Raw genomic sequence first — 26,676 nt, 5'->3', positions numbered from 1 at the left:
ACTTGTCGAGATACTATAAAAGTCTGACCTACCGGACCGATATCAGACAAAAACTTTAAAACTAACTTGGTGATTCTTTAAGGTAATGTAGACTTTTAATTTTTGTGTCCATTTAGTCATTTAAAAAAGCTTCACTACCTAAATATTTAATATTCTTTTTGAGACATCTATTGGCTGATATTTAATTATAGAATGGCAACTTTTTTTATGTTTTTTTTTTTTAAAGCTTTATTTTCAAGTGTCCCCCCCCCCTTTTTTGTATCTCAGCTTCTTGATCATTTTGTCCGTTACGGTGAAAATTATGAAGAAGTTGAGACCTGTCTTTAAGTTTTAAATTAAACTCACTGATGATTGACTGTTTCAGGGTCTGATTAAAGACTTACATAATAACACAGAATGGGCAATATATACTTTACTGAAAGCCGATAACTTAAAAAAAGGTTATATACATAATTTTCATAATATTTTTATAATTTATATTTAGATATTATGTAACCTTATTCTATGGTTTGATTTTTGGCAGATACAGAGTGTTCTATTCTTTTTTTTTTTTTTAAATCGAATTAATTTCCAATAATTCTTTATATAAGTATAGGGAGATGTGGTTTGAGTGCCAATGATGACAACCCTCCATCCAAAAAACAATTTATTAAAGTAAACAATTATAGGTCAAGGTACGGCCTTCAACAATGAAAGATTTAATTGTATATTATCATTTATATGAAAGATTTTACTGTATACTATTATATCATCCGTGTGGGTGAGTACCTCACTGTTCTATTTAAAACAGGGGTTTTCGTTGTTCCGGTTATAATAAGAATTCGGGGGGAAAGTCACTGCATGGCTAAAGTCAACAAATATAAGATAAGCTTAACGATGGTTTATATATAAGTTCCTCAATAGTGCAATACATTTTAATGTGCGTATTGTTATGCGTTTACTTTTCTGCATTGGCTAGAGGTATAGGGGGAGGGTTGAGATCTCAAAAACATGTTTAACACCGCCGCATTTTTGCGCCTGTCCCAAGTCAGGAGGCTCTGGCCTTTGTTAGTTTTGTATTCTTTTAACTTTTAGTTTCTTGTGTACAATTTGGAGTTTAGTATGGCGTTCATTATCACCGAACTAGTATATATAATTGTTTAGGGGCCAGCTGAAGGACGCCTCCGGGTAAGGGAATTCCTCGCTGCATTGAAGACCTGTTGGTGACTTTCTGCTGTTGTCTGCTCTATGGTCGGGTTGTTGTCTCTTTGACACATTCCCTATTTCCATTCTCAATTTTATTAATTACAAAAAAAGTTCAACGGTAAATACATGTATTCCTAAAAGATAAAACAAATGGTAATTCCAATAACTTTTCTATACTAAACACATTGAATGTCACTGTAAGTGCAAGGCGTCCGTACCGTACAGCTTGACCGCTGGTATCCAACTGAGCAAATGCATAGAAACATTATAATATCTATTACAATCTTACTTAATCATGCTACATGCAATAATGAAATTTGTCACGTAATGCCCAAAAACAGATAATACGATTAAAAACATATATGCAATTACAAGAAATGAACAATGCTAGGATTAAAATGGATTACTTCTCAACGTGTAAGCTAACAGTTTGGAGAGTAATACTCGCTTGCTTTTAGATAAAGTTTGAATTAGCACATACTTACAACTTCTCGTCCAATCAGATTGCTTGAATTTGCCTTCTAATTTTCATAGTACATACTTTTTCCGTGTACTAAGTAACTACGCATGAATGACCACAAGGGTAAGATTTCATTGTATTGTAATCAAGATATTAGAACAAAAATTGCTACTGGCTATTTTGAAATAAATGATGTGTTCCAAATTTAACTAAATAGTTTGTAATTAGTTTTCAAACAGATTTTTAACATCCTACTAATCAATCTTTTGATCTAAATTTTGTTTTGACAAGTAAAAAAGTTTCTTTCATTTAAATAAAGAGTAATAATAATGGTGCTTTATACCTTGATTAAAGTACAACTCAATCTAAAATGTGTAATCCTTTATCTTCCATGCAATTACTTTGTACACAAAAAGAGTCAACCATGAATCTTTTGAAGGGAAATTATTAATAAAGCAATTTGATATATTTAGTCATAAATTGGTCGATAATTGGTTGCCTAATGTCCAGTGACAAATATTTCATGCATATGAACTATCCACTAGACTACATATGGATACATACCAGGGGCAGATCTAGCCATTTTTAAAAGGTGTTTCAATCAAAGATGTGGGAGGGGGATCCAACTGTTTGTGATAGTTTTAGGTTTTATGTGAAATAAAAAAAATGTTTTCAAGAATGTAAAGCTTTCACTGCAATTTAAGAATTGTCTGCTCTTGGTCAATTCACTTTGTCATCTTACCATGTAAATAAGTACATGTATAGTAAAACAACGCTTCGTTCATATCAATAAACATAATTACACCAGCAGCTACCTTCTTTACATTCTAAAGTCAAGGGCCTTTTGAAATCCCATTTTTTACAATGATATTATAGTGAGTAGATTTACAAAACTACGTAAATGAGCTACACCCAGTCAGCCAAAACATATCAATAGACTAATTACAGGATTACTCAAGTTGTAAATATGTGCTAAATTGGATATTGTATAGAAAGGTATATACTATGAAAATAAGATCTTGGGCAAAGCCCCTCGCTCTAATTTTCATAGTATATACCTTTCTATACAATAACCGAGACTTGTTTTAAAATAAAACAAAGAGGAAAATATAGCTGTCACATATTCATGCAGTGGTAGTCAAAAGGAGGAGGATTGTAAGGAAAAGAATTATTAATTCCCACGTCAAATGGGACCGTCGATAATTTTTTTCTAGTAAGATATGTCCATTCGCGTCTACCTACATCGGAGAACATCCCCTTTGATTTTTTTTAATTTAAAAAAGAAAAAATCTTATCCTGGATTTTCCTGTAATAATTGTCACTGGGTGTAAAAAAAACAACAGATACATATTTCTATCCCCTAAAAATAACATAAAAACGCTACTTTAATATTTTCCTAATACAATTTTTCATTTCTTACATTCCAAATCATCGCTTTTATTTTTTTATACAGTCTTTATTTTGTAGTCTAAACTACAAAACTGTTGACGACTATTAGTCCAGATCCACGAACCATCTCTATATTTGAAGCATTTGAAGCGCGACAAATAATGCAGGCCAAAACAAAAATGTAACCAAGGAAAATTAAAAGCAGTAATTCGAATATAATAATGATTCAGCAATATATGTCCCACCAAATATTGTTGTTGAATACATGTGATCCAAATTACTAAACATATATTTCCGATATTTGTTTTAAATTATCATTAGACTCTTCAGTATTCGTTTCAACATTTCCTGTACATATACATGTATATCTATCTATACTATTAAACGAGAAGACCTCATTTTGGGTGTCGCTTCTCTTCCTTCCACAATAAATCAATCATCATGCCTCTGTGTCTTATAGGTAACATGCATAGTCGCATTTGTCATCCATTCTTATGATTATTCAGATTGAGTTATTTTGGGAGAAAAACGACAAAAAAGGAGTTCGGATATGAATCCGTCATCGGACTGACTTTTAGTCATAGATAAGACTTCCGGTTTTAAAGATGCACAAATACAACCAATCGTATGATAGATGACAAAAATGAAGAATAAATAAGCCAATCAGAGCGTTCTCCATATCATGGTGTTTAGATCGCAAGAACCACAACTATTATACCTCCTTATAGAGGACAATTATTTTTCGCGTTTATCTACATGTAAACTACGATGAAACTACTTTAATATATAGAGACAAGCTGTATATGCCCGCGATTTCGCGGGTGTGTTCTAGTAATACTAAAATTACGAGGTCCAATTTGTCAGCCGTCATCACGTAAAAACGACGAATCAAAGAATTCAACTTTATATATAACTAATATAGTACAAAGGTGTAGATTAACAATTACATCACTCCAGGCCCTTTTGTTTTCCACGTAATTAATATTGCCAATAATTAAGAAGTTCCGGGTCGAGTCCGATACCGATACCAATAGTATGTTCACCTGTTACCGATTACCTTATCTGTACGTTCCGCATCTGACAGGCGCACCACCAAACGGTATATTCAGGATTAATATGCTATATAGTATTACACGGGTCATAATCACAGGGTTGACACTACTTAATTGTCAAATTGTTACCTATTGTAGTATTTTAATCAGTTAGACTTTCTAAGATAACAATACGAATACTAAAAATCTGGACTAAAAAAAGGCGTATAGGTACAGTTTTCAATTTGTTAGCGGGCATGACGTAAAACAGCGAATCAAAGAATTCAACTTTAGAATGCATTCTATTTATAACTAATATAGGACAATGCTGTTGATTAAAAAATATTCCATTCCAGGACCTTTTGTTTTCCAACTAATTAATATTATCAATAATTGATAAGTTCCAGTTCGACGGGTTCAAACAGAAAGATTTGAAAGCAGAGAAAACTGTGTATCTTATAATCGGCATGACTTTATCAGATGACAATACTAATACTAAAATAAGGCTTGCGCATAGTTATATACTTTAATTCAGTCACGGACCCGCGATATCACGGGTGTGTTCTAGTATAATATATATATATAACTCGTCTAAACATCAACCCAACAATGTTAGATCTGTAAATTTGCTTTCGCAAATTTTTGGTTCTTCCCTCGCCGGGATTCGAACCCATGCTACTGTGATATCGTGACACCAAATCGCCTGCACTGCAGCCGTCCCGCTAGACCACACGACCACCTGGGTAATATATATATGTTTTTATTATTTCTTCAACAGATAACAATGCATTCGTCTTTGATTTTAATCTATCTTACAACGCTATGGACATTAACATATGCAACAGTTCCAATAATCAAGGCGCAAGCGTGGACTAAAGATGGCTTGACGAGACAACATGCATACTGCACATTTAATTTAACGGAAAAGATGAATAAAGGTGCTTGGAGAATGACTATAAATACAAATATTCCAACGGAAAATATTAAGGTAAGACTATAGGTGGAAACAATCTTCCCGCACACTAATCGTAACTTGCATGCACAAATGTACTTATCAAAAAGAGAGAGAGAGAGAAAAGAATTTTGGTGTGTATAAGTTTTCAAAACCTGTTTTTTACTAGCTGTTTCTATAAAAAAAATTATTACTTAGAGCTCAGCAAGAATGAGATCGAAATGAACGGAATCAAAAGTTTTTTTACGACGCAAGATACGACATAAAATATCGGTATCATAAGTTTATGTTCATAAGTATCGTTCATTCAGAATATACATGCATGATATATTCGCCACTGGACTTAAAGCAAACAAAAAAATATTAAATATAAGTAACCGGTAATATTCACTTATTTATATACTTATATTATTCGGCTTCATGTATTTCATTTGTTTTAAATGTATAATTTTATTTATACGATGTTTACGTTAAAATTACTTTGTATCACAATCAAAATATATTAAAATCTTTATTTGAAGTTATGGGTAATGAAAGTCGTGGAACACTCAGCAGACGGTAAAACTTATCAACTGAAAAGCAAATACGAGTACTGGCCACAGACAATTGATGTTCAATTTAGATTAACGTATGAAAAAGGTGACGTTCCATTGGACGGATCTTGTTCAAGTAATGTCGAACCAATAGAAGAAATAGCATCAGCCCCTGCCACAATTCTTTCATTGACAAACATAATAGAGAGACACGAATGGGAAAAAGATGGAAAAAAGTATATGAATGGGAAATGTGTTTTACCAATTGCTGAAAGGTTGGACGATTTTTACATTGCCATTACCTTAGACCAAGATACATCTGGAATTAAAGTAAGTCTCTCGTTTATGTATTATTTTTACCAAAATTGTTAAGTGCACCCCCTTGTACCTTTTTATAGAGCATAACAATAATGACGTCCCCTCATAGGTTAACTTCATCAGTATGGTTTTCCTTTTCCAAAAACAGAAGTTTTAACCCAATACATAAATGCTATCTAAAACTGTTTTGATATCGAAATAAACATTTGGTGTAGCATGCATGTGCATGAAACACACTTACTCATAATAATAATAATTCCGTATGCACAAATAATGATGACGAATATTCTGGAATATTCGTCATCAACATATGCTCGAGATCAAAGGTAAATGAACAAGTTGATATCAAACTTAGTATTAGATTTTATAGATACAAGTAATGTTTAAAATATACAATTGTACTTTCTTTTTTGTTCATGTACATGTACACATCATTTTATTTTTCATTTATAGAATTGGGTTGGAACTACATTTTCTGAAGATTCTAATGGACGATGGTATATATTGAAAAATAAGTGGACCACGCATCCACCTGAATTACAATTTAATTTTATAATTACTTTTGATTCCGACACAATGCCAAATGGAAATTGTGCAATTTTAACAGGAGGCAATCCAGAACCTCCATCTACACAAAGTACACCACCTGCCCCTACAATACCCTCAACAGAAACGACAACAGCAAACATTGTTGTAGTAAACAGTTACCAAGACAATGGCAAAATGAAGATGCAGGCGACATGTGACCTACCAATTGATATGCCTCTCGAAAGTTTTTACATACTGTTGTTTTTTACAGAAGACACGTCGGATTTGGAGGTATCTTTATAAATTTGTTTATTTTACCTCAATGTCTTTTTTTTAAATCTTCAATTAAAATCATATTTTGAATAATAGCCCTACTTAAAAGTATCTTAAATTTTTTTTTAAACACCAATCACGTACACATATCTAGTTGAGGCTTTTCAGTGATGATAAGATATAATCTGCTCTTTATAATATTAGTTTACAAGTACACTCATCATTGAAAAGTACCTCATTGGTCCGCATAATACAATGTATAAACGACTTGGTTGTCCATAAAGAAACAAACTATCATTATCAGAGATGGTCGGAGTAAGCACAATATACATATATATGTTTTTCATTTTGGACTAGTAAACTCCTAATTTGTTTCTAAACAAAAATTAAAAAGAGATCAATCCAAACTTCTTCTTTTTTTAATACAACTAATTGTATTTTTTTTTACAGATATGGGTAGGAAAAGAAGAACAAGCAGACCCCGATGGTCGATGGTATTTGGTGAAAAACAACCACAACGCCAATCTACCTTCAATTAGTTTTCCGTTTCACGTTCGTTACTCTGGTTCACAGGAGCCTTCCGGGATTTGCAAACTTTATAGCGAAGATTTGGAGCCAATCATATTAAAACCAACCTCACCAACAACTTCAACTGAGCCACAAACTACAACAACTTTGCCGAGTACAACAACTCAACAACGATCTTCACCGATTACATTTACAACTAGGCCACCAACAAGACCGACTACAGCTACTCAACCTCCGACTGTAATTACTACTAGGCCACCAACTTCGACAACTACAACAACTCAACAGCAAACTTCTCAACAAACAACTGCATCAACGACACCAGCAGCAGCAACAACAACAACAACACCAGAGGCAACAACAACAACAACAACACCAGAGGCAACCACAACAAAACAGTCAGGTAAAATAACACATTAATATAAAATGTAAGAAACGGAAAGGTTTTGATGTGGCTGTGACGAATACAAAATGACTAAATTAATATCAAACTTTACGTGTATTCAATGCTGTTTGTCATCTTTTTTGGTTTGCTAATGTTACACTCACATTTGTCCCAACTCGGTCGATTCAGTACCCTAAGTTAGAAAAAAGCGGGATCGCCAGAGGTTAGCCGATTGTTGCAAAAGTCATTAAGTATAGTTGAGGTACAGAATGTATCTAGATATTTATGTAAATATTTAATATATTATCGTGAATATATATAATATACTGTAATTATTAATCAATCCGTATATATATATATTTATCAAAAGTACCAGGACTATAATTTAGTACGCCAGACGCGCGTTTCGTCTACATAAGACGCATCAGTGACGCTCATATCAAAATATTTATAAAGCCAAACAAGTACAAAGTTGAAGAGCATTAAGTATCATACAAATATATATATATATGTATTTATACATTTTTTTTTCAGTTGCGACCAAATATGACTATCCCAAAGTTTTAGAATTATCTATTTTATTCTATGAGGCTCAAAGGTCTGGTAAACTCCCGTTTAATAACAGAATCCCGTTCAGAGGTGATTCAGCGCTTGGTGATAAAGGATTCTCAGGCGAAGATTTAACCGGTGGCTGGTATGACGGTAAGAAAACATAAATGGTAACAAGTGTATTGCACCATATGCGCATTTCGACAATTCAGTGAGGCTCGAGGCCAAATTATCAAAAATTACAAAACAGAATACAATTGGTGAAGTGTTGACAAAACAAAAAAATGACAAAGAGTTAAGATAGACCAATGGGAACATTTAGTTCGCAAATAGAGGTATCAATTTATTGCCAGTAAAACCCAATAATTTGACCAGTTTAAGACAATTAATATATCTTTAGTGTGGCCAAAATATGCGAAAACCCAAAACATATATCTGATATAAACGCTGATAAATCTTAAAAAAAATACCAAAAGGAAGTCCAAATTTGGACACGTGATAAGAGCTTTGGATGAAGGAGATACATGATTCCAAAATTCAAAATGATTGCGAAATTAGAGTACAACAACTTTACAGAAAACAGCATCCGTATTTTCATGCCAGTTTGTTTCGAAGTAACAGTCTCGAAATTAATTTGTTACTCTCTTAAAACATTATGAAAATTTTATAATCAGATATGATGTCTAAAAAGAAAAAGTTAAACGTTTTTTGAGAAATTTAAGGATTGAAACACGTCATTTGACTATTATCTATCTCTTTTATTACAGCTGGTGATGGTGTAAAATTTAATTTACCAATGGCAAGCGCGACTACCATTTTGTCCTGGGGACTGAGTCAATGGCAAGATGCTTATGAAGCAGCCGGACAACTTGAACTGATGTATGATTCAATTAAATGGCCGTTGGATTACTTACAAAAATGTTGGATAGAAAGCAAGAATCTGTACTATTGTCAGGTATGGTAGAACATTATTTTGTTTTGGGACATTTACAGTCAACATTAGTTTATTGCACCGTATAAACGGTTAAGGAACTTTGCTCAAGTAATCAACTGAAAAGTATCTGCATCAATTGGGTTATTTGTATCTTTTTTAAAAGAAATCTCAGGTCTCACTCTGATCATCACTTGATACATCAGGGAAAACATTTGGAAAAGATCGTTGTAATCCCTCGTACAATGTTTGATAATTCAAATTGCAGAAATTGCAGTCAAAAATAAATAACAGAGCATAAAATACATTTTACCTTTTGATTGTTCTCTGTTCTTTTACAAAAAACATCTTTGTGCAGTTTATGTTGTTAGTGATATGTGTTATAAGAAATATCGTGATGGTTTTTGTACTCACATAAGCAACACACTGGGTCACAAATATAAAGCAGAATCTGTTTACCCTAGCAAAGCACCTGAGATCACCCTTGTTATCGTGCTCGTGTTGTTCAGTCTTTGGTGTTCTATTTGTGTTTTGTTTACGATTGTTTGTCTAAATCTTTTGTAGTTTTTGGCTTTATCCGTTTGCTATGGTCTAATGAGTTTGGATGTCTCTTTGTTATTTTTCTCGTCTCTTTTCGTGTGATAGTTTGAAAACTGTCTACAGACTTGGTATAATTTTGATTACAAGTATTTTGTTTGCTTTCGTTTAAACATCTTACTTTTTGAACAAAATAATTTAGGTAGCTAAAGATGCGGTATCTATAATTAATATTTCTTTTATAAAAGAACTGTATTTCCCTTTTCGACAAGGCTCCTCTCTAGCATTTTCTTTATAATCGATTTATAACGACAACCATCTGAATTAAGTCTGTTAAATAACTCCATCTTAAATCTTCTAGCATTTTAGTGGATTCTAAAATTTTCTTTATTAGAATAAAAAGGGACATAAATCCCAATGAAAATTATGTGGTAAGAAACATTTGTTTTCCTTACTTTATGCAATACTAATAGCATGTATTGTAGGTAGCAGATGGCAATAAAGACCATGCTTTTTGGGGACGACCTGAAGATATGACGTATACCAGAGACGCATTTGCTGTTTCAACTAGTAAACCCGGAAGTGACGTTGTCGGAGAAACTGTGTCAGCATTTGCATCTGCATCGATTGCATTTGCAATAAAAGGTAATAGTTTGTTACTTATGCTTAGTTGTTGTCTTTTATTGTCCTGTACATGGCTGTCCATGAGAATGAACCGATATGAGATCAAAACGCATTAGTGTTATTTCCAATTGCGGTCTGTTTTCCCGTGTTTTTTATGCCCCACCTACGATAGTAGAGGGGCATTATGTTTTCTGGTCTGTGCCTCCGTTCGTCCGTCCGCTTCAGGTTAAAGTTTTTGGTCAAGGTAGATTTGAAGAGGTTGAAGTCCAATCAACTTGAAACTTAGTACACTTGTTCCCCATGATATGATCTTTCTAATTTTTAATGCCAAATTATAGTTTTGACCCCAATTTCATGGTCCACTGAACATAGAAAATGATAGTGCGAAGTTCAGGTTAAAGTTTTTGGTCAAGGTAGTTTTTGATGAAGTTAAAGTTACATCAACTTCAAACTTAGTACACATGTTCCCTATGATATGATCTTTCTAATTTTAATTCCAAATTAAAGTTTTGACCCCAATTTCACGGTCCACTAAACATAGAAAATGATAGTGCGAGTGGGGCATTCGTGTACTATGGACACATTCTTGTTTTTCTTTCTAAATGATGAAATATCAAACCATTCCTTAATCGAAATTGTTTTATGTATCTTAAATATTACAAAATATCAAGAAGACAAAGCAAAGACAATGTTTAATTTTCCATTTTCAGATCCAGCTTATTCTGCTGAATTGCTGTCAAAAGCAAAAACATTGTATACATTTGCTAAAACATACAGAGGCAAATACAGTGATTCGGTACCAGAAGCAAATCCGTTTTACACGTAAGTAATTCTAAAATTATTTTTCAAAGATTAATACTTAGATTACATATATCAAAGTGGGGAAGTAACTTTTAGCCGATGATGTATCTGTAGCGTTAATGTATATATACTTCATCTCTACATAACATTTGATTTAAAAAAAAAGACAACAGCAATCTGTTTTCTAACTACATGTACTATGTTAAATTGCATAAAGACGATTAACTCGTTTATCATATATATACGTCTCTAAATACAACTATCGTATGTGACCTAAAATGTCGTTTACAGCTAATAAAGTGTTTAGTATTAAATGATACATTTTCAAAATCAGGAACAAAAGATACATAGGAATTCCCGAGATAAAGGTTTTGAATAAAATTGAAGTTAAGCTTATCATTCAAATGTTGCTGGTTAAAATCAGATATGATTTTTAAATTTCAGATCGTATAGTGGGTATGAAGACGAACTTTGTTTGTCAGCGGCAATGTTATATAAAGCAACGAAAGAACAAAAGTATTTGAATGACGCCGAAGGCTTTGCAACCACAAACGCAGGATGGGCATTTTCTTGGGACGAAAAAATTGTCGCTTGTCAGGTACGTTTATATTAGAATCATTTTCATAACAGCGTATTGTTTGTAACCGTCTATCAACAACAGGGATTTTACGCTCACTCAGTCGGTCATGGGCCTTTAAGTTAGATTATATTGATATACATATAAAGGTACCTATTCAAAATTGTTAAGACTGTTCTAAAAAAAACACGCACTCTAATGTCAGCCATTAATTTTCATTTTGATTAACACTATGAATTAATTTGAGATAATACTAAACTGCGGTTTTCAGTGGAAGATATAATGTATAATAAGAGAAAGATTGACCAGTATTGATATTAACTAAATAAATGTAGATTCTTAATAGAGGAACAATATTTATGGAAGCTTTTGACGTTTATAAAGATGTCATAGTTGAAATTTTAAAATAATTAAAAACAACTACTTTAATTAGTACTATTACACTACAGAAATTAACTACATGAATAATCATTAAAAGATGTTTACCGTCTAAATCCTGTGATTTATTTGAATCCCTCTCTAAATCTGTGAACTCTCCTTGCGTTAGTTATTTTAACCTTAAAAGTTTGTTCTATTCTTTTGCAGTTACTAATTTTCCAAGAAACTGGTGACCTGAAGTACAAGACTCCTGTCATAAATTTTATGAAAGATTTTATGAGTGGAAGTGTTAAAAATACCAACTGTGGTTTAGCATTCAGACTGAAATGGGGATCGAATAGATATGCTGGTAAATATCTATTTTTCGAAATCTGCATTTTTATTATACTTTAAAACATGTGCTTTTAAACCAAATAATATTTTATGTAAAACTTATTGTTTGTACAAGCGATGGTATGATCCAATAGCCAACTCTCTATCCAAGTCACAATTTGCACACCATAAATCTTTTTCTTAAAATAATTTTTTCACACTATGTCTTTCTATTCATGCGTAGGCAGAACTTTACTAATATTATTTAAAAATTAATATCATAACTAACATATCTACAAGGTTTCAAACTGCTTATCGTCAATTTTTGTTATATGCGTTATTTAAACTCAACTTTTTGTTCTTTTTAGCAAATGCTGCATTCATTGCTTTAATGGCGGCCGATACACCAGGATTTTCCCAAGCTGAAGAATATAAAACTTGGGCCATGTCACAGATACATTATATGCTCGGTGATAATAATTACAAAATGAGTTACCAGATTGGGTATGGTAATAATTATCCCCGGAAGCCACATCACCGTGCCAGGTAAATATATGAATGAAAGAGGGCGACTGGTTCTCTCCCTTGCAACATACGTACTTGACAGATTAGGGACAGGGAACCAGTCTATGAAAGGGACTGCTTTGGCATATGTTTGTAATTTTGTTGCTATACAAAAAGGTACCATTGAACAAAAGGAAAACAGAAAACAACATCCTACTACTGCCTATTTATTAACTGATTCTTTGCCGACATTGTTTACACGATTTCAGAATAGTCATTAGAAAGAAAAGCGTAAAGGAATACTTTAAATAAAGTCAGCGGGTCTACACTTATCATATTTACATTTGATTTGTTTTTTTTCCAAAGTATTCATAAGAAATACAGTATCATGTAAATCTTTTCAGTTCATGTCCTGACATGCCAGCACCTTGCAACAATGCACAACAGTATTCACCATCTGATAATCCGCAAATTCTTTATGGTGCCCTAGTTGGTGGTCCTGATGAAAATGACTTTTATGAAGACAAGCGTGACGATTACATCAAAAACGAGGTTGCCGTCGACTATAATGCTGGATTTCAGTCTGCTGCCGCAGGTATGAAAATAAATTGCTACTTATTCACATAACAAAAAATATAACAGTCTGCAGGAAACGCCTTGTAGGCGTCTTATTTTTGGAACAATTTACATGTTAGATCATACAGCTAAACTCCGAGTTCAAAATCTGTCGTTTGTTGGTGTTCTTTGTTTGTTGTCGTCTTATTGGTCAAAACCTTTGTGGTAAATTTAACATTTTTGTTTATAATGGTAACTGTTATGATTAATTCATTCCAGATACATCACACAATGCTAATCTTATATCTTATATGTATTCTTGCATTTTTTTTACAAACCTATTTGTGCAATAATCACACACTAATTTTAAATTGAAAATCACAAAAACGATGATTCGTGACCAACAATTGTAAAGTTACAACTCTTGTTAAAATTGTTGTTTATATCTTTACACAGAAAATATATTTCTTTTTGTAATATTTTTTAGCAGACGTGCGGTGGTTTTTTATACATTTTTTAAAACTAGACTAACACATATATATATAGAAATGTGTTCACTACTACAGATTATAAATGGACTGGAAGAATGTATGCTTATTTTTTTTTATATTCTGTTTTTTCTTTCTCGATTATCATTTTTGTTTTAGATTTTACTTGTGATTTAATATTTTTGTATATCTGATTGTAGGTCTACTTCATTTTGCCATTGAAGAAACCCTGCCTCAAGCAACACCATCAAAATGTTAACGAATTCCGAGTGGAAGCGAAGTTACAAGTTTTTGATGACTTTCAATGGATCTTACAACTATAATATAATTATGGAAATGGTTTCGTTGACCTATCAGGGGACTATTACATGTAACTACAATGTATCATTGTTATCTTATGGTGGAAAAAGTTCTAAATGACTTCAAAGGGAACTATTAATTAGTATCTAGTTATGGAAATAATAAATGTTACCGTACAGTTTTCGTTTTCCTATGTTTATGACTCTAAAATTACACAAGCATGCACTTGATCAACAAGATACAAAAGTCACATAAAGGCCTGCTTTACATAATGCAATTCAATTCAATTCATTATTTTATTTAAGTCTCATCTCTCAATAATATACAATACAACATTACATTATGCACGTGAATTGATATGTTCTCAAGAACAGCGTACACAATGCAAATTATGATTATGTCATAACCAAGCGACGGATTGTATTTTTATGCACTGACTTTTTTAGTGTTTGACAATAACTTTTTTTAATCCTTATCTCCGACATTTGTTTTCCAAAAATAAGGAAAACAGTGTAGCCGACCCGGTAATTGATTTCATACTCCGTAATTATAAAATGGTCTCACAATGATTATCATTTTTATTAAAATTTATATTCACTAAATTTTAATTCCCTGGAACTGCATTTTACTGTATAAAGATGCCGAAGCTTATTTTTCATTTGTTTAAAGAAAAACAACTTTCGAAGAAAAATATTTAAATGTAAATCGCTAGAAGGAACATCCCTTAAACGCTTATTTCTCCACTCGCAAAACAATCATAATTTAGCAAACATTATCGAAAAGCAATAGTAGTATACCGCTGATCATTAACTATTAAGTTTACTTATACGGAAGAGTACAGTTAACTACTAATTATACAGTATATATTTCATATAAAATTCATTTGTATGTAATCTCAAGTTTTTCAATGTAAATTAAAGGAGATAAGGGTAACAGCAACTGAACGGCAAAAGCATCAAATCCCAATAATCTGTGGCTGATCTGATAAATTGGAATAAAGAAAAATAAGTATTATGATTATTGTGACAATATCAATACATTGGTTACCAAACTATTTAAAAAAAATTCTAAACTACAATCGTTCGTTTTGAAACATTATCTGTTAAAGTTTGTCATTTGAAATTATCCTGCACATTCAAAATTCCATATTTTAATTATCTACTGAGATAAATGCGTGATATGCTGGTTTTACTGACTTTTAAAAGAGGGTGAGAGATACTAAAGGGAGATTCAAACGCATCAGTCGAAAACAAACTGACCACGCCATAGCTTTAGAAAAACGAAGGAAAACAACTAAAAGAAAAACAATAGTACAGGATTTTTTTTTTAGAAAACTTAAGAATAAAAAAGGGGTTTCAAAGTAATAGTTGCAACAAATGATTAAAAAATTTTAAATACACACAGAAACTAAGATTCTTCCCATACACGAACTGTCAGAGTGTGCCACGTATGTAGTTATTAGAATGGTACACTTTTCGGAAATCTACATATTTTCTGCAAGTAAATTGTCACAGAAACTTTCAATACGAAAAAGTGTCTTGGTGTGATTAAAACAATTGCAGAATTATGTTTTCAGTCTAAAATGACCGAAAATATTTTACAAGAATATTTATTCGTTTAATGATTTTACTTTATTTTTTTTATTATTTTAACGAAAAGGTTGTCTCACTTTTGTACATGTCTGCGCGATCTTCTCTATGTATTCGCATAATTTCATTTTAATATAAATGTGGAACTTTTGGTTTTATTTCAATTTATTCCATTAGTTTTATTTCTTATAATGTTTTCTTGTCAACCTATAAGCAGTAGTGTCCTCGTGGAAATGTCTAACATATTGAGAAGCTCAACATCTTAAAAGCTTTTTCTTCAACTATATCTTCCACTGATATGACATACGATAACTACCGACGAGGTTCCTGGAATTTTACTAATCTAACTTTCAAGAACCCTAAGTTCAAAAAGGGTCATGTAAGCAGTTACCTCCATTAATGAAATCAAGGTAGGACATACATAATATCAACAATATTTATATATATATCTTGTGATGTTACATCTTGTGATCAATTTTATTTGGCAATCGCCAATGGCAGTCAGCAGGGTTAAAGAACATCAGTTGTTCGACCTGTTAGTCAAATGCGTTTTTTTTAAATATACTTTTTCACTTTTTTGGTCTTTTGGAAAATGTTGTTTGTGCTGTATTTACCCCTTCTACAACGAAATCTGTTTTACATGCACACGTATAAAAATTGCGGTTTTTATCCAACGCAATCATAGGTTTAAACGTAGTTTTCAATTTAGACTCGTTTATATTTTTTCGTTTGGACTTGTTTCATATTTTCCCTCCGGTTTATATGATCCGTTCATCCTATATTGACACTTAAAATTCAAGAGTTTATCTAAAAATGAGGGTACTTTTTCTAAAAATGAGGGTACTTTTTATATGGCCTTCCAAATACCGTTTCGATCCCTAACATCACTGAGGAGACATTTATTGTCGAAATCCGGATCTGGTGTACAAAAAAAATATTGACACCTTATGTTTGTGGCATAACATCGTGGCAACACGTTACTTGTTTTCTGTTTAGTATTAAATTTATATTAAGATCCATTTTGTTACATCTTGTGATCAATTTTATTTGGCAATCGCCAATGGCAGTCAGCAGGGTTGAAGAACATCAGTTGTTCGACCTGTTAGTCAAATGCGTTCTGTTTAAATATACTTTTTCACTTTTTTGGTCTTTTGGAAAATGTTGTTTGTGCTGTATTTAGACCCTCCTACAACGAAATTTGTTTTACATGCACACATATAAAAATTGCGGTTTTTATCCAACGCAATCATAGGTTTAAACGTAGTTTTCAATTTAGACTCGTCTAAACATCAACCCAACAATGTTTGATCTGTAAATTTGCTTTCGCAAAATTGTTTGTTCTTCCCTCGCCGGGATTCGAACCCATGCTACTGAGATATCGTGACACAAAATCGCCTGCACTGTAGCCGTCCCGCTAGACCACACGACCACCTGGGCTTCACAAAAATATAGCTTTCAGTGGCCGTGTGTTACCTTTCCTCGTCAGTTTTAATCTAGCGGCGTACTACAGTACATGATATATAAGACATGGAGATGTTATTGTTACAGATCAGCTCAATTATCTATAGTAAAGGATCCTACAAATTAATGCAAGATACAATCACAGAAAATAATTATATTAATAAGTACGTCTGAGTCAGTGACAACTCTACAACAGATGTATCCATCGGACCACCAGCAATGATGGTGATACATGGCTGTGTACATTATGTATATACAACTCGTCTTAACATCAACCCAACAATGTTAGATATGTAAATTTGCTTTCGCAAAATTGTTTGTTCTTCCCTCGCCGGGATTCGAACCCATGCTACTGAGATATCGTGACACCAAATTGCCTGCACTGTAGCCGTCCCGCTAGACCACACGACCACCTGGGCTTCACAAAAATATAGCTTTCAGTGGACGTGTGTTACCTTTCCTCGTCAGTTTTAATCTAGCGGCGTACTACAGTACATGATATATAAGGCATGGAGATGTTATTGTTGCAGATCAGCTCAATTATCTATAGTAAAGGATCCTACAAATTAATGCAAGATACAGTCACAGAAAATAGTTATATTAATAAGTACGTCTAAGTCAGTGACAACTCTACACCAGATGTATCCATCGGATCACCAGCAATGATGTATATACAATTCGTCTAAACATCAACCCAACAATGTTAGATCTGTAAATTTGCTTTCGCAAAAGTTTTGTTCTTCCCTCGCCGGGATTCGAACCCATGCTACTGAGATATCGTGACACCAAATCGCCTGCACTATAGCCGTCCCGCTAGACCACACGACCACTTGGGCTTCACAAAAATAAAGCTTTCAGTGGCCGTGTGTTACCTTTCCTCGTAATATATATAAGGCAACAGTAGTATACCGGTTTTGAAACGTCATAAATTGATTCAAAGAAAACAAATCCGGGCTACAAAACAAAACTGAAGGAAACACATTAACTATAAGAGAAAAACGAAGGAACAACAGGCACATTGAAGAGCAACAAAAACAAACACCAACATACATAGAAACTAACTATTTCCAGATGTTTCCAGATGTTTCATTGAAAACAAAAATTCCGAATGTGAAAATTGATTTTGTTTTAATGCAGGCCATTAGAAAATAGTCCCTCCCGCCACGACTAATTCATAGAGGCACCACCTTATTTTAAGAATACATGTATTTAAAGATAAAAGGTTGTTATAGAGCAATAAAATAAAAGCCACATCGTGATGGTGTTCTCAGAGATAAGTCTGTCTGAAACGAATGAAATGTTTTAAAGGCTAAGACGTTTAAATACCATGTCCATCTATCATAAAGTAAATGTTACCATGCACAAAAATATGAAATATTGATAATATCAGTCTTAGAGAAATTTATTTTTGAGACAATGCAGTTTTTGATGAAGAATAATTTGATCCCTTTCTTAAACAACATAGCTTTAATAATACATTTTATGTATAAGTGGCAATATGTTATAATCGGTTGTATGAAGGTATAAAACCACCGAATCATAGTCTGTTGCTTTCTCTATCAAATTCTGCAATTTAAAGCATTATTGACTACTTTGTCTAAAGATCAAATAATGATGCAATATTTCATGTCAAACTATACCTTACTTTGACTAATGCAAAATAAATCAGCATATCTTTTGAAATTGCATATTATAGTGTTTTTAGATTACAAAACCGGTACTTTTCATCTGAAAAAACGGAGCAAATGTGCCCTCATATTATAATCATTTAAACTTTTTTTATTATTCAAAAAGGGAATTTTTCAACAAGGGTTCTACAGTGATTCCAAGGCCCCAAGCTTTCATTTGATACCAATATTATACTAGTCAACAAAAGAAACGATACAAGACTTTTTTTCAAATTAAAGATAAAGTTTTCCGTTTATTGGACCAATATTGAAGGAATTAATACTTAATCATTATGGAAATATAAATCCGTTTTAAAAAAAATATTTTTTTGCTTTTGTGACGTTTTTTCGCGATTTTTTTTTTTTTTTACAAAATTTACATAAAACGACAATTTTAAAAACAGAAGTTCCAACAAATGATGACAACCTCTCATTTAAAGGTAAAGACAGTGTTTGCCATCAATTTGATTTTAAAAATCATACAGTTTCTTCGTTTATTAGTTAAGCAAAGTTCGGCCCCACGAGAAATCGTTAAAATGTATACATTATCAACTGATTTACCATAGACAGTATGTGTAAAGTGATATTCAAAAATCGGTAACAATCTTAAAACTAATCCGAAAGGTTCCAAATTTACTGTGTATTATTTTCATATCTAAAGCATAGATTTGAGACGAAAATAAAAAAATTTTTTTTTGCAATTTTTGAGATTTCAAAAAACACATTTTTTCCCAAAAATTAAAAAAAAAACAATATTTCAACCCATTAGATACAACATGAACATAACTTGATTAGCCTATTGAATATTTTTAAACAAATTTGAAATTTTATTTAGTACTTAGAAAATTATGTGTTGATTTTTTATTCAACTTTCCGCAAAATTAATTTACACCCTATGATCGTTTACACGGAATTTAGATACTTTTCGAAAAGTTTTGATTTTCATTATCACATGTGCATACATTGCAAATGAAAGCTTTTTAAAATAGTGTATATCATTTTGTTTTACATGTAACACTTTTTGATGAATTTTATTTCAAAGTCGTGTATCGTTTCTTTTGTTGACTAGTATATATTATTTTGTTTAGAATATGCACTACTCCCTTTTATATTCTTTACGACTGGACCCGAGTTAGTGGTTCTTCATTTGAAAAATTTATTGTCTGCCATATTTTTGTTCGTTCTTTGAATAACATATCTTTTTTTTTTTCATGAAATGGTATTTTGTAGCTTTTTTGTCAATTTTGTCAATTTTAGAAAAAAAACTTTAGTTGTACAATATAATTTGTTCTATGTACATGTATATCATAAAACAACTAGTTTAACATTAAGTTATTCATAAAAATCAAATCGATTTACATTGTAGATACTTCCTCATCAGAGTTACAATATTTGCAATATGTTACTAAAACACATTTTTTTATTCACAATTTTGTTATTTTTAGCTTTTTAAACATTTTTTTGCAGGTAACGAACCGTAGTGTACAGGATATGTAACATCTTCCGTAAACTCAACTCCTCTAATTTATATGGATCCGGAGTGCTTTAGTTCGTTAATTTAAAGTTCTTCCTTCAAGTGTTCACACATAGAAGATTATTTGATTAATAGGTTTCTCTTGTTTTGGGAAAGATTATAAGCGATGTAAGTAAAGATATACTTAAATATAACATGTTTGGTAACTTATATGCTCTTCAATTTTATACATGTTTGACTTTCTTAATTTTATTTTATTTGAGCGTAAATGATGAGTCTTGTGTAGACGAAACGGGAGTCTGGCGTATCAAATTATAAGCCTGGTACCTTTGATAACTATTGCTACCTTCCACGTCACCAAAATACACTACTCATATATGTGCTTTACTACCGTACATGTACTATAATGTTCTATTATTTTCAATGAAAGACAACTTATGTTAAGAGTCAGCAAAAACCGCGAAATCCAAAGAGACAATTCAACAAGGTGTTGAGTTATCTAAAACAACGCTAGCGTATACCTTGATTTGCCAAAGTATTAGCTGGTTGGATCACTTATTTTATTATAAGAATTAAACGCTTATTTAATAAGTTTTAAGGCTCGGACATGCGTTTATTGTGTGAATATCTCTATTGTACAGCACAACAGATGTGATACTTTCAAAGATTTTTACATTGAGAACAAAAATCGGGTTACAAAAACAAATAAAATATAAGAGGAGAACAACAACACAACAGAAACACTAAAATGAAACACACACAGAAACAAACTATAATATAAGAATGGCCATGTTCTTGCCTTGGTACAGGACATTTAAAGAATAAAATGATGGTTTTATGGCATTCTAAATCTCCCGCTTTTATGGTAATGTTAAATATAACATTTAAAAAGGTCCGTTCATGACAGGACTACCATACAGGAAAATGTGTTAACTAAAGGACCAAAATTGTGATCTTAAATCCAAACAAAAGGAGAAGAAAACACATTTTTCAAATACCAAATTCAGTATGGAGTATGTATGACGTTGGTTCTGAACTCGTGATTCGGAGGAGTATATAGTTTCTGATACTTATAAAATGTTGAAGAAAAGATCCTTTCACTGTATGACTAATTTTACAAGGCAATTGGATGAATGCGAAATAGAAACGGAGATTATCCTTGTTCCAAATGCCGGTTGTGAGGTGGTTGATGGAGCCTTTATTTTAGTGATTGCCGTTGGTTCTGAACTCATGTGATCCGACGGAGTATGCAGTTTCTGATATTTATAAAAATATAAAAAAAAATGTTCACTGTATCATTTAGATTCTTCTGTATTCAATTCCAAAAGGTTTCTTTATTTTTTTTAAAATGACTATTGCTGTATTGTCAAAATAATAAATTCAGTAGAAACTGGTATGTCCTTTTTTATTACATTTTAGTAATTTTTCAACAGACAAACATGTACTCTTCGGTAAATGTTATTACTCTTACAACAATTTGGACATCATTAACATACGCAGTAGTTCCGATGATTAAAATGGAAACTTGGGAGAAGAATGGCTGGACGAGACAGAATGCATATTGCACGTTCACTATAAAGAAACAGATGAATCTAGGTGCTTGGGAAATGACAATAAATACAAATATTCCAACAAAAAGGGTTGTGGTGAGTTATCATAATAAGGTTAAATAATCGTTGTTTAATGAACTCGAAGACTTTACATGAAATTATGTCAAATAAATGATAGTACATTAAATCAATTTGAAATTTAAAATTTTTTGGAAAAAGATATCCACTTTTGTACATTAAAGCCGTTATAAACAAATCTTGTTTTTCGGTGGTATTATATTTTTTTTTATATAAATTGAAAACATGTGTGTACCACTTCAAGAAGTGATCCTGTGAATTCAAAATGATGTTTTTAAAGATTCTTTGAATTTTTGTTAAAAGTGAAATACCACCAAATCATAGTACGTCACATCCGGTTGCATTTGAAAAAAGAGACAAATTTTCCTTGAATTTGACAGTTGAAGGAAATTAATCCTAGTACATCCGTTGCAGGAATTAATTACTGGGTCTGAAAGATATATGTTAGGTGCTTCAAAGCAGCATTATTTTTTTTCCTTTTTTTTCTAAAGAATATTTTGAAAACTTTAGGTTACATGGTTACTAAAGCTTATACAAAGATAAATAAACGAGATAAACTTTGATTGGTTAAATTCCAGTGATGATTATTTTTTTATACAATGAAAAGTTATAAAAGTTTGTCTATAGTACTGTACAGGTTAAAACTTTACTCATGCCAAGTATCTTTTTATTTGACACAAAGATAAATTCTTTACACTGTTTTGCAAAGTGCAAATTTCACTAATAGAGGAAAATCAATGGTGGTATTACACCTCAAGTGGCTTCAGTCGAATATTTTAAATTTCAACTCCATATAGCATATCGTCATATTTAAATACACTCTGGAAATAGTTGTCGGATTTTAAAGTTATTGTATTAAAAACTCACTTATAACTTGCGTTAAGTAACGATTAAGGTATAAATCCATTTTTTTTTAAATTGTATATAGGATTTCGCTATTTTATTCTATAAATAAACTTTATCATATACTTAAAATAAAATAAACATATTGGGTCACTGACTCTCTGTACGCGTTCATTTAAGCTCACAATCTGCTTTCGAAAGAAGCATGCATTTATGTTAAGGTACTTTTTTCTGTTAAAGTCATATGAAACGAGTGAGTGGTGAAAAATAATGTTTATCAAATTCTTGATCCAATGCATGTATATATCATAAACTTAGTCTTCTATGCACGATTTTCTCATTTTTTACGCAAATATATCGTATAATTGTCAATTTTCTTTTCTTTCTGTCTGTTATGATTTAACAAATATGACTGCTCATTAAATGCCGTGTTTTGAAGCCGAAATTTACCGATTGTCACATTAAAGTAAACAAATAACAAAAAGCATGTGTTTTGAGCACGTGTTTAACATGTACAATCAGATAATTGTTTATTTTAATGACAGATCCATGCGTATTGCAATCACCGGATTTTTACGAGGAGGGTTACGCTCAGGTCACTATGCATACGGAAAAAATGTCGGCGAATTGCTTCCTGGATGGAAGCAATTAAAAATAAGTAACCTTCTTCTAAATTCAGACAAATTAAAGAATTTTCCTCAGAAAAAAGTGTATGTACATAAGTTGTATAAGGAAAACTATCCATTTAGTTAGATAAAAAAACATATGTATATTTTTTTTTAATTTGAGGTTTCTTATGACTTTAAACTAATAGGAGACATAGAGATAATATCGAAATAAAAAAAGAACTAAATTACAGACATCACTAAAATTTTACAATTTACAGTTTAAGCACAGCTTATGAAAAAAAAAGAATAAAGGTCACCGATGATTTAAGAAAGATATTTCAATTTTAATGCCAAAAAACATGGCATTTTGGGACCAAAGGGAGACAATTTGGACCTTTGTCGATGATACAAAGTGATCTACGGTCAAAACAAATTGAATTTTTGTTAGTTAGTTTTTGTACCATATCATAAAGTAACAACACATAGCGTAATAAATAAAAAAAAATGCTGAAATTTTTATACCCTCGAGCATCCTCATTCCTAAAATGGCATAAAAAAGGGTATAACATTTGGTGCTCGATATACAAGAAAACATGATAAACTGCTACTTCCTGTATTTCATTTTAAATATCATGTACATCAATTGTATGGTCTCAGCTTAAATGACCTTTATAACATGTTTTAAACCCTGATTCGTATTTGAAGATATGGGCAATGAAAGTCGTGGAACATTCAGCAGATAGAAAGACTTATCAGATGAAAAGCATATACTACTACGGGCCACAAACTATAGATGTTCAGTTTAGATTAATATATAAAAAAGGAGACATTCCTTTGAATGGATTCTGCACAAGTAATGTCGAACCAACAGAAGAACCAGACACGACAACACAACAAAACACATCACCGGCTACAACTACTCAACAACAAACATCACCGACTACATCAACTTTACAGCCAGGTAAATCAAATTAATGTACAACAATCAAATGTGTCCATTTGATTATTTTAGAAAAAGAAACGAATTGATATCGAGAGCAAATATCTACAATAAATTGAAAGTGAATGGTCATCTAGTTATTTTGTATTTTTAGCCATGGCGTTGTCAGGTAATTTTCAATTTATGAGTTTGTCTGTCCCTCTGGTATCTTTTGTCCCTCTTTTGGTATTAAAGTAATCTGAAACGAGCATGGTGAAAAATAATGTAAATCCAATTCTTGAACCAATGCATGCATATGTCATAAACTTTGTCTTCTGTGCACATTGTTATCATTTTTAACGCATCCATATCATATAATCGTCGAAAAAATATGTCACTCGGTCAGTATTGTTGTATAAATATGTCAGCTAATTAATGGTCGTGTTTTGAAACCGAAATTAACCGATTGTCACCTTGTTAAACAATCAACAAAGAAGCATGAATTTATTTTGAATGCTCAAATAGAACATGTTTATACTGCACTCGTTCTATTTGAGCAGTCAAAATGCGTTGATTGTATATTTCTATGTCATATACTGTCACTGACCCGATTTCACTTTTCCTCATGAATATTTAAATAGTAGAGTCAGAACTATATTTAAAGGTCCATGACGACCTTTTTAACCTGTCCTTGTTATACACCTTACAGTGGAAGAATAAAAACTACCTATTTTACAATTGTGAACGAATCAAAATCAAAATTTTTAGAAAAACATATTTCACTATAAATCATTATGTTTTATGCTTATTGCTTTTTGCTGATATTTAAACAAATTCGTTCACTATTGATTGGTTTTAACAGGTACATGTAAGTACATTTCATTGTGTTGTATATTTCTCCGCCAGATGTTAGGCCTTTTTAAAGGGGTATTGTACCTAATATTAATATATCAAATAATTAACAATATCCCAATAAGCAACACTTAAATTTTTTTTCTCTAGATTCGTAAAACTTCTTTTTTTTTGTATCCCAGGATCAGATTTACTTAACCGTATTTCGCACAACTTTTGAAATTTTGGTACCTCAATGCTCTTCAACTTTGTACTTGTTTGACTTTATAACTATTTAGATCTGAGCCTCGCTGATCATAAGGCTTATGAAGACGAACCGCGATTCTGACGTATCAAATTATAATTCTGGTACTTTTGATAACGATTTACACTACTGGGTCGATGCCACTGCTGGTGGACGTTTCGTCCCCGCGGGTATCACCAGCCCAGAAGTCAGCACTCCGGTGTTGACATGAAAATCAATTATATGGTCGATTTATTAAATTTTATGTTGACAAAACTTTTAATTTTTCGTAAAACTAAGGATTTTCTTATCCCAGGAATAGATTGCCTTAGCCGTATTTGGCACAACTTTTTGGAATTTTGGTTCCTCAATGGTCTTCAACTTTGTACTTGTTTGGCTTTACAAATATTTAGATCTGCGCGTCACTGATGAGTCTTATGAAGACGAAACGCGTGTCTGGTGTTCCAAATAATAATCCTGATACCTTTTATAACTAATTGCAGTATAAAGACATTAATAGTGTATTGACTTGAGCCTCGCAATTCCCCATTTGTAAATCCTATTCTTATATCGTTGATAATTCAAGTCAATACACTATTATTTTTTTATGTAACATGAACAATAAGATACAGTTAACTCGATGCCGGAGCAATGTTTACGTTTGTTGACTCTCTTGGTCAATTTGGTTTTCCCTATCGCACTTGCGTATTGCGATCACCGAATTTTTACGAGAAAGGTCACTCTAAGGTAACTGAATATGGAAAACATGTCGACGAATTGTTGTTTGGCAGCCAACAATTACAAAAAACTAAATTTCTTCTAAATTGGGACAAGTTAAAGAGTTTTCTTTAGGAAAAAAGCATATGTACACAAGTTTTATAATAAAAAAATTAGCCATATAGTTATAAAACACATGTCATATGACTATACAGTTTACTTTAGGTACACATATGTCAATTTTTATTATGAAGTTAACGTTTTATCATATATCTTGGTATGAATTTTCATTAATAAGATGCTGATAATTCATTTTTTCAGTTACAACCAAATATGACTATGCAAAGGTTATAGAACTTTCGATTCTATTTTACGAGGCCCAAAGATCTGGAAAACTTCCGCCAGATAATAGAATTCCTTACAGAGGAGACTCAGCCCTAAATGATAAAGGATTCAAGGGAGAAGATTTGACCGGTGGCTGGTATGACGGTAAGACATAGTAGCTATACAAATCTGAAATTCTATTTGTTATTTGCCTTCTTTTAAAAGTGCTGAAA

The 26,676-nt window shown here is 32.0% G+C and overlaps 1 protein-coding gene across 1 annotated transcript in view; it reads left to right on the top strand.

Moving 5' to 3' along the window:
- Window positions 1-44: 44 nt before the first annotated feature.
- The window catches only part of LOC139521210 (uncharacterized), a 32,227-nt gene continuing 5,595 nt past the window's right edge, over window positions 45-26,676 (top strand). The window contains exons 1-17 of the mRNA XM_071314641.1: window positions 45-82; window positions 4,844-5,053; window positions 5,539-5,880; window positions 6,322-6,687; window positions 7,120-7,600; window positions 8,117-8,284; window positions 8,899-9,086; window positions 10,085-10,244; window positions 10,934-11,045; window positions 11,469-11,622; window positions 12,187-12,328; window positions 12,660-12,837; window positions 13,200-13,390; window positions 14,039-14,092; window positions 21,749-21,975; window positions 24,114-24,369; window positions 26,441-26,608. Of these exons, the coding sequence (XP_071170742.1) occupies window positions 4,850-5,053; window positions 5,539-5,880; window positions 6,322-6,687; window positions 7,120-7,600; window positions 8,117-8,284; window positions 8,899-9,086; window positions 10,085-10,244; window positions 10,934-11,045; window positions 11,469-11,622; window positions 12,187-12,328; window positions 12,660-12,837; window positions 13,200-13,390; window positions 14,039-14,092; window positions 21,749-21,975; window positions 24,114-24,369; window positions 26,441-26,608 (3,391 nt within the window). The 5' untranslated portion in view covers window positions 45-82; window positions 4,844-4,849. The remainder of the gene's footprint in view (window positions 83-4,843; window positions 5,054-5,538; window positions 5,881-6,321; window positions 6,688-7,119; window positions 7,601-8,116; window positions 8,285-8,898; window positions 9,087-10,084; window positions 10,245-10,933; window positions 11,046-11,468; window positions 11,623-12,186; window positions 12,329-12,659; window positions 12,838-13,199; window positions 13,391-14,038; window positions 14,093-21,748; window positions 21,976-24,113; window positions 24,370-26,440; window positions 26,609-26,676) is intronic.

The sequence above is a fragment of the Mytilus edulis genome, chromosome 1, assembly GCF_963676685.1.
Source record: "Mytilus edulis chromosome 1, xbMytEdul2.2, whole genome shotgun sequence".
In the NCBI taxonomy this organism is placed as follows: Eukaryota; Metazoa; Mollusca; class Bivalvia; order Mytilida; family Mytilidae; genus Mytilus; species Mytilus edulis.
The sequence above is the reverse complement of the archived record's forward strand: the minus strand, read 5'-3'. Positions and strand labels throughout refer to the sequence as shown.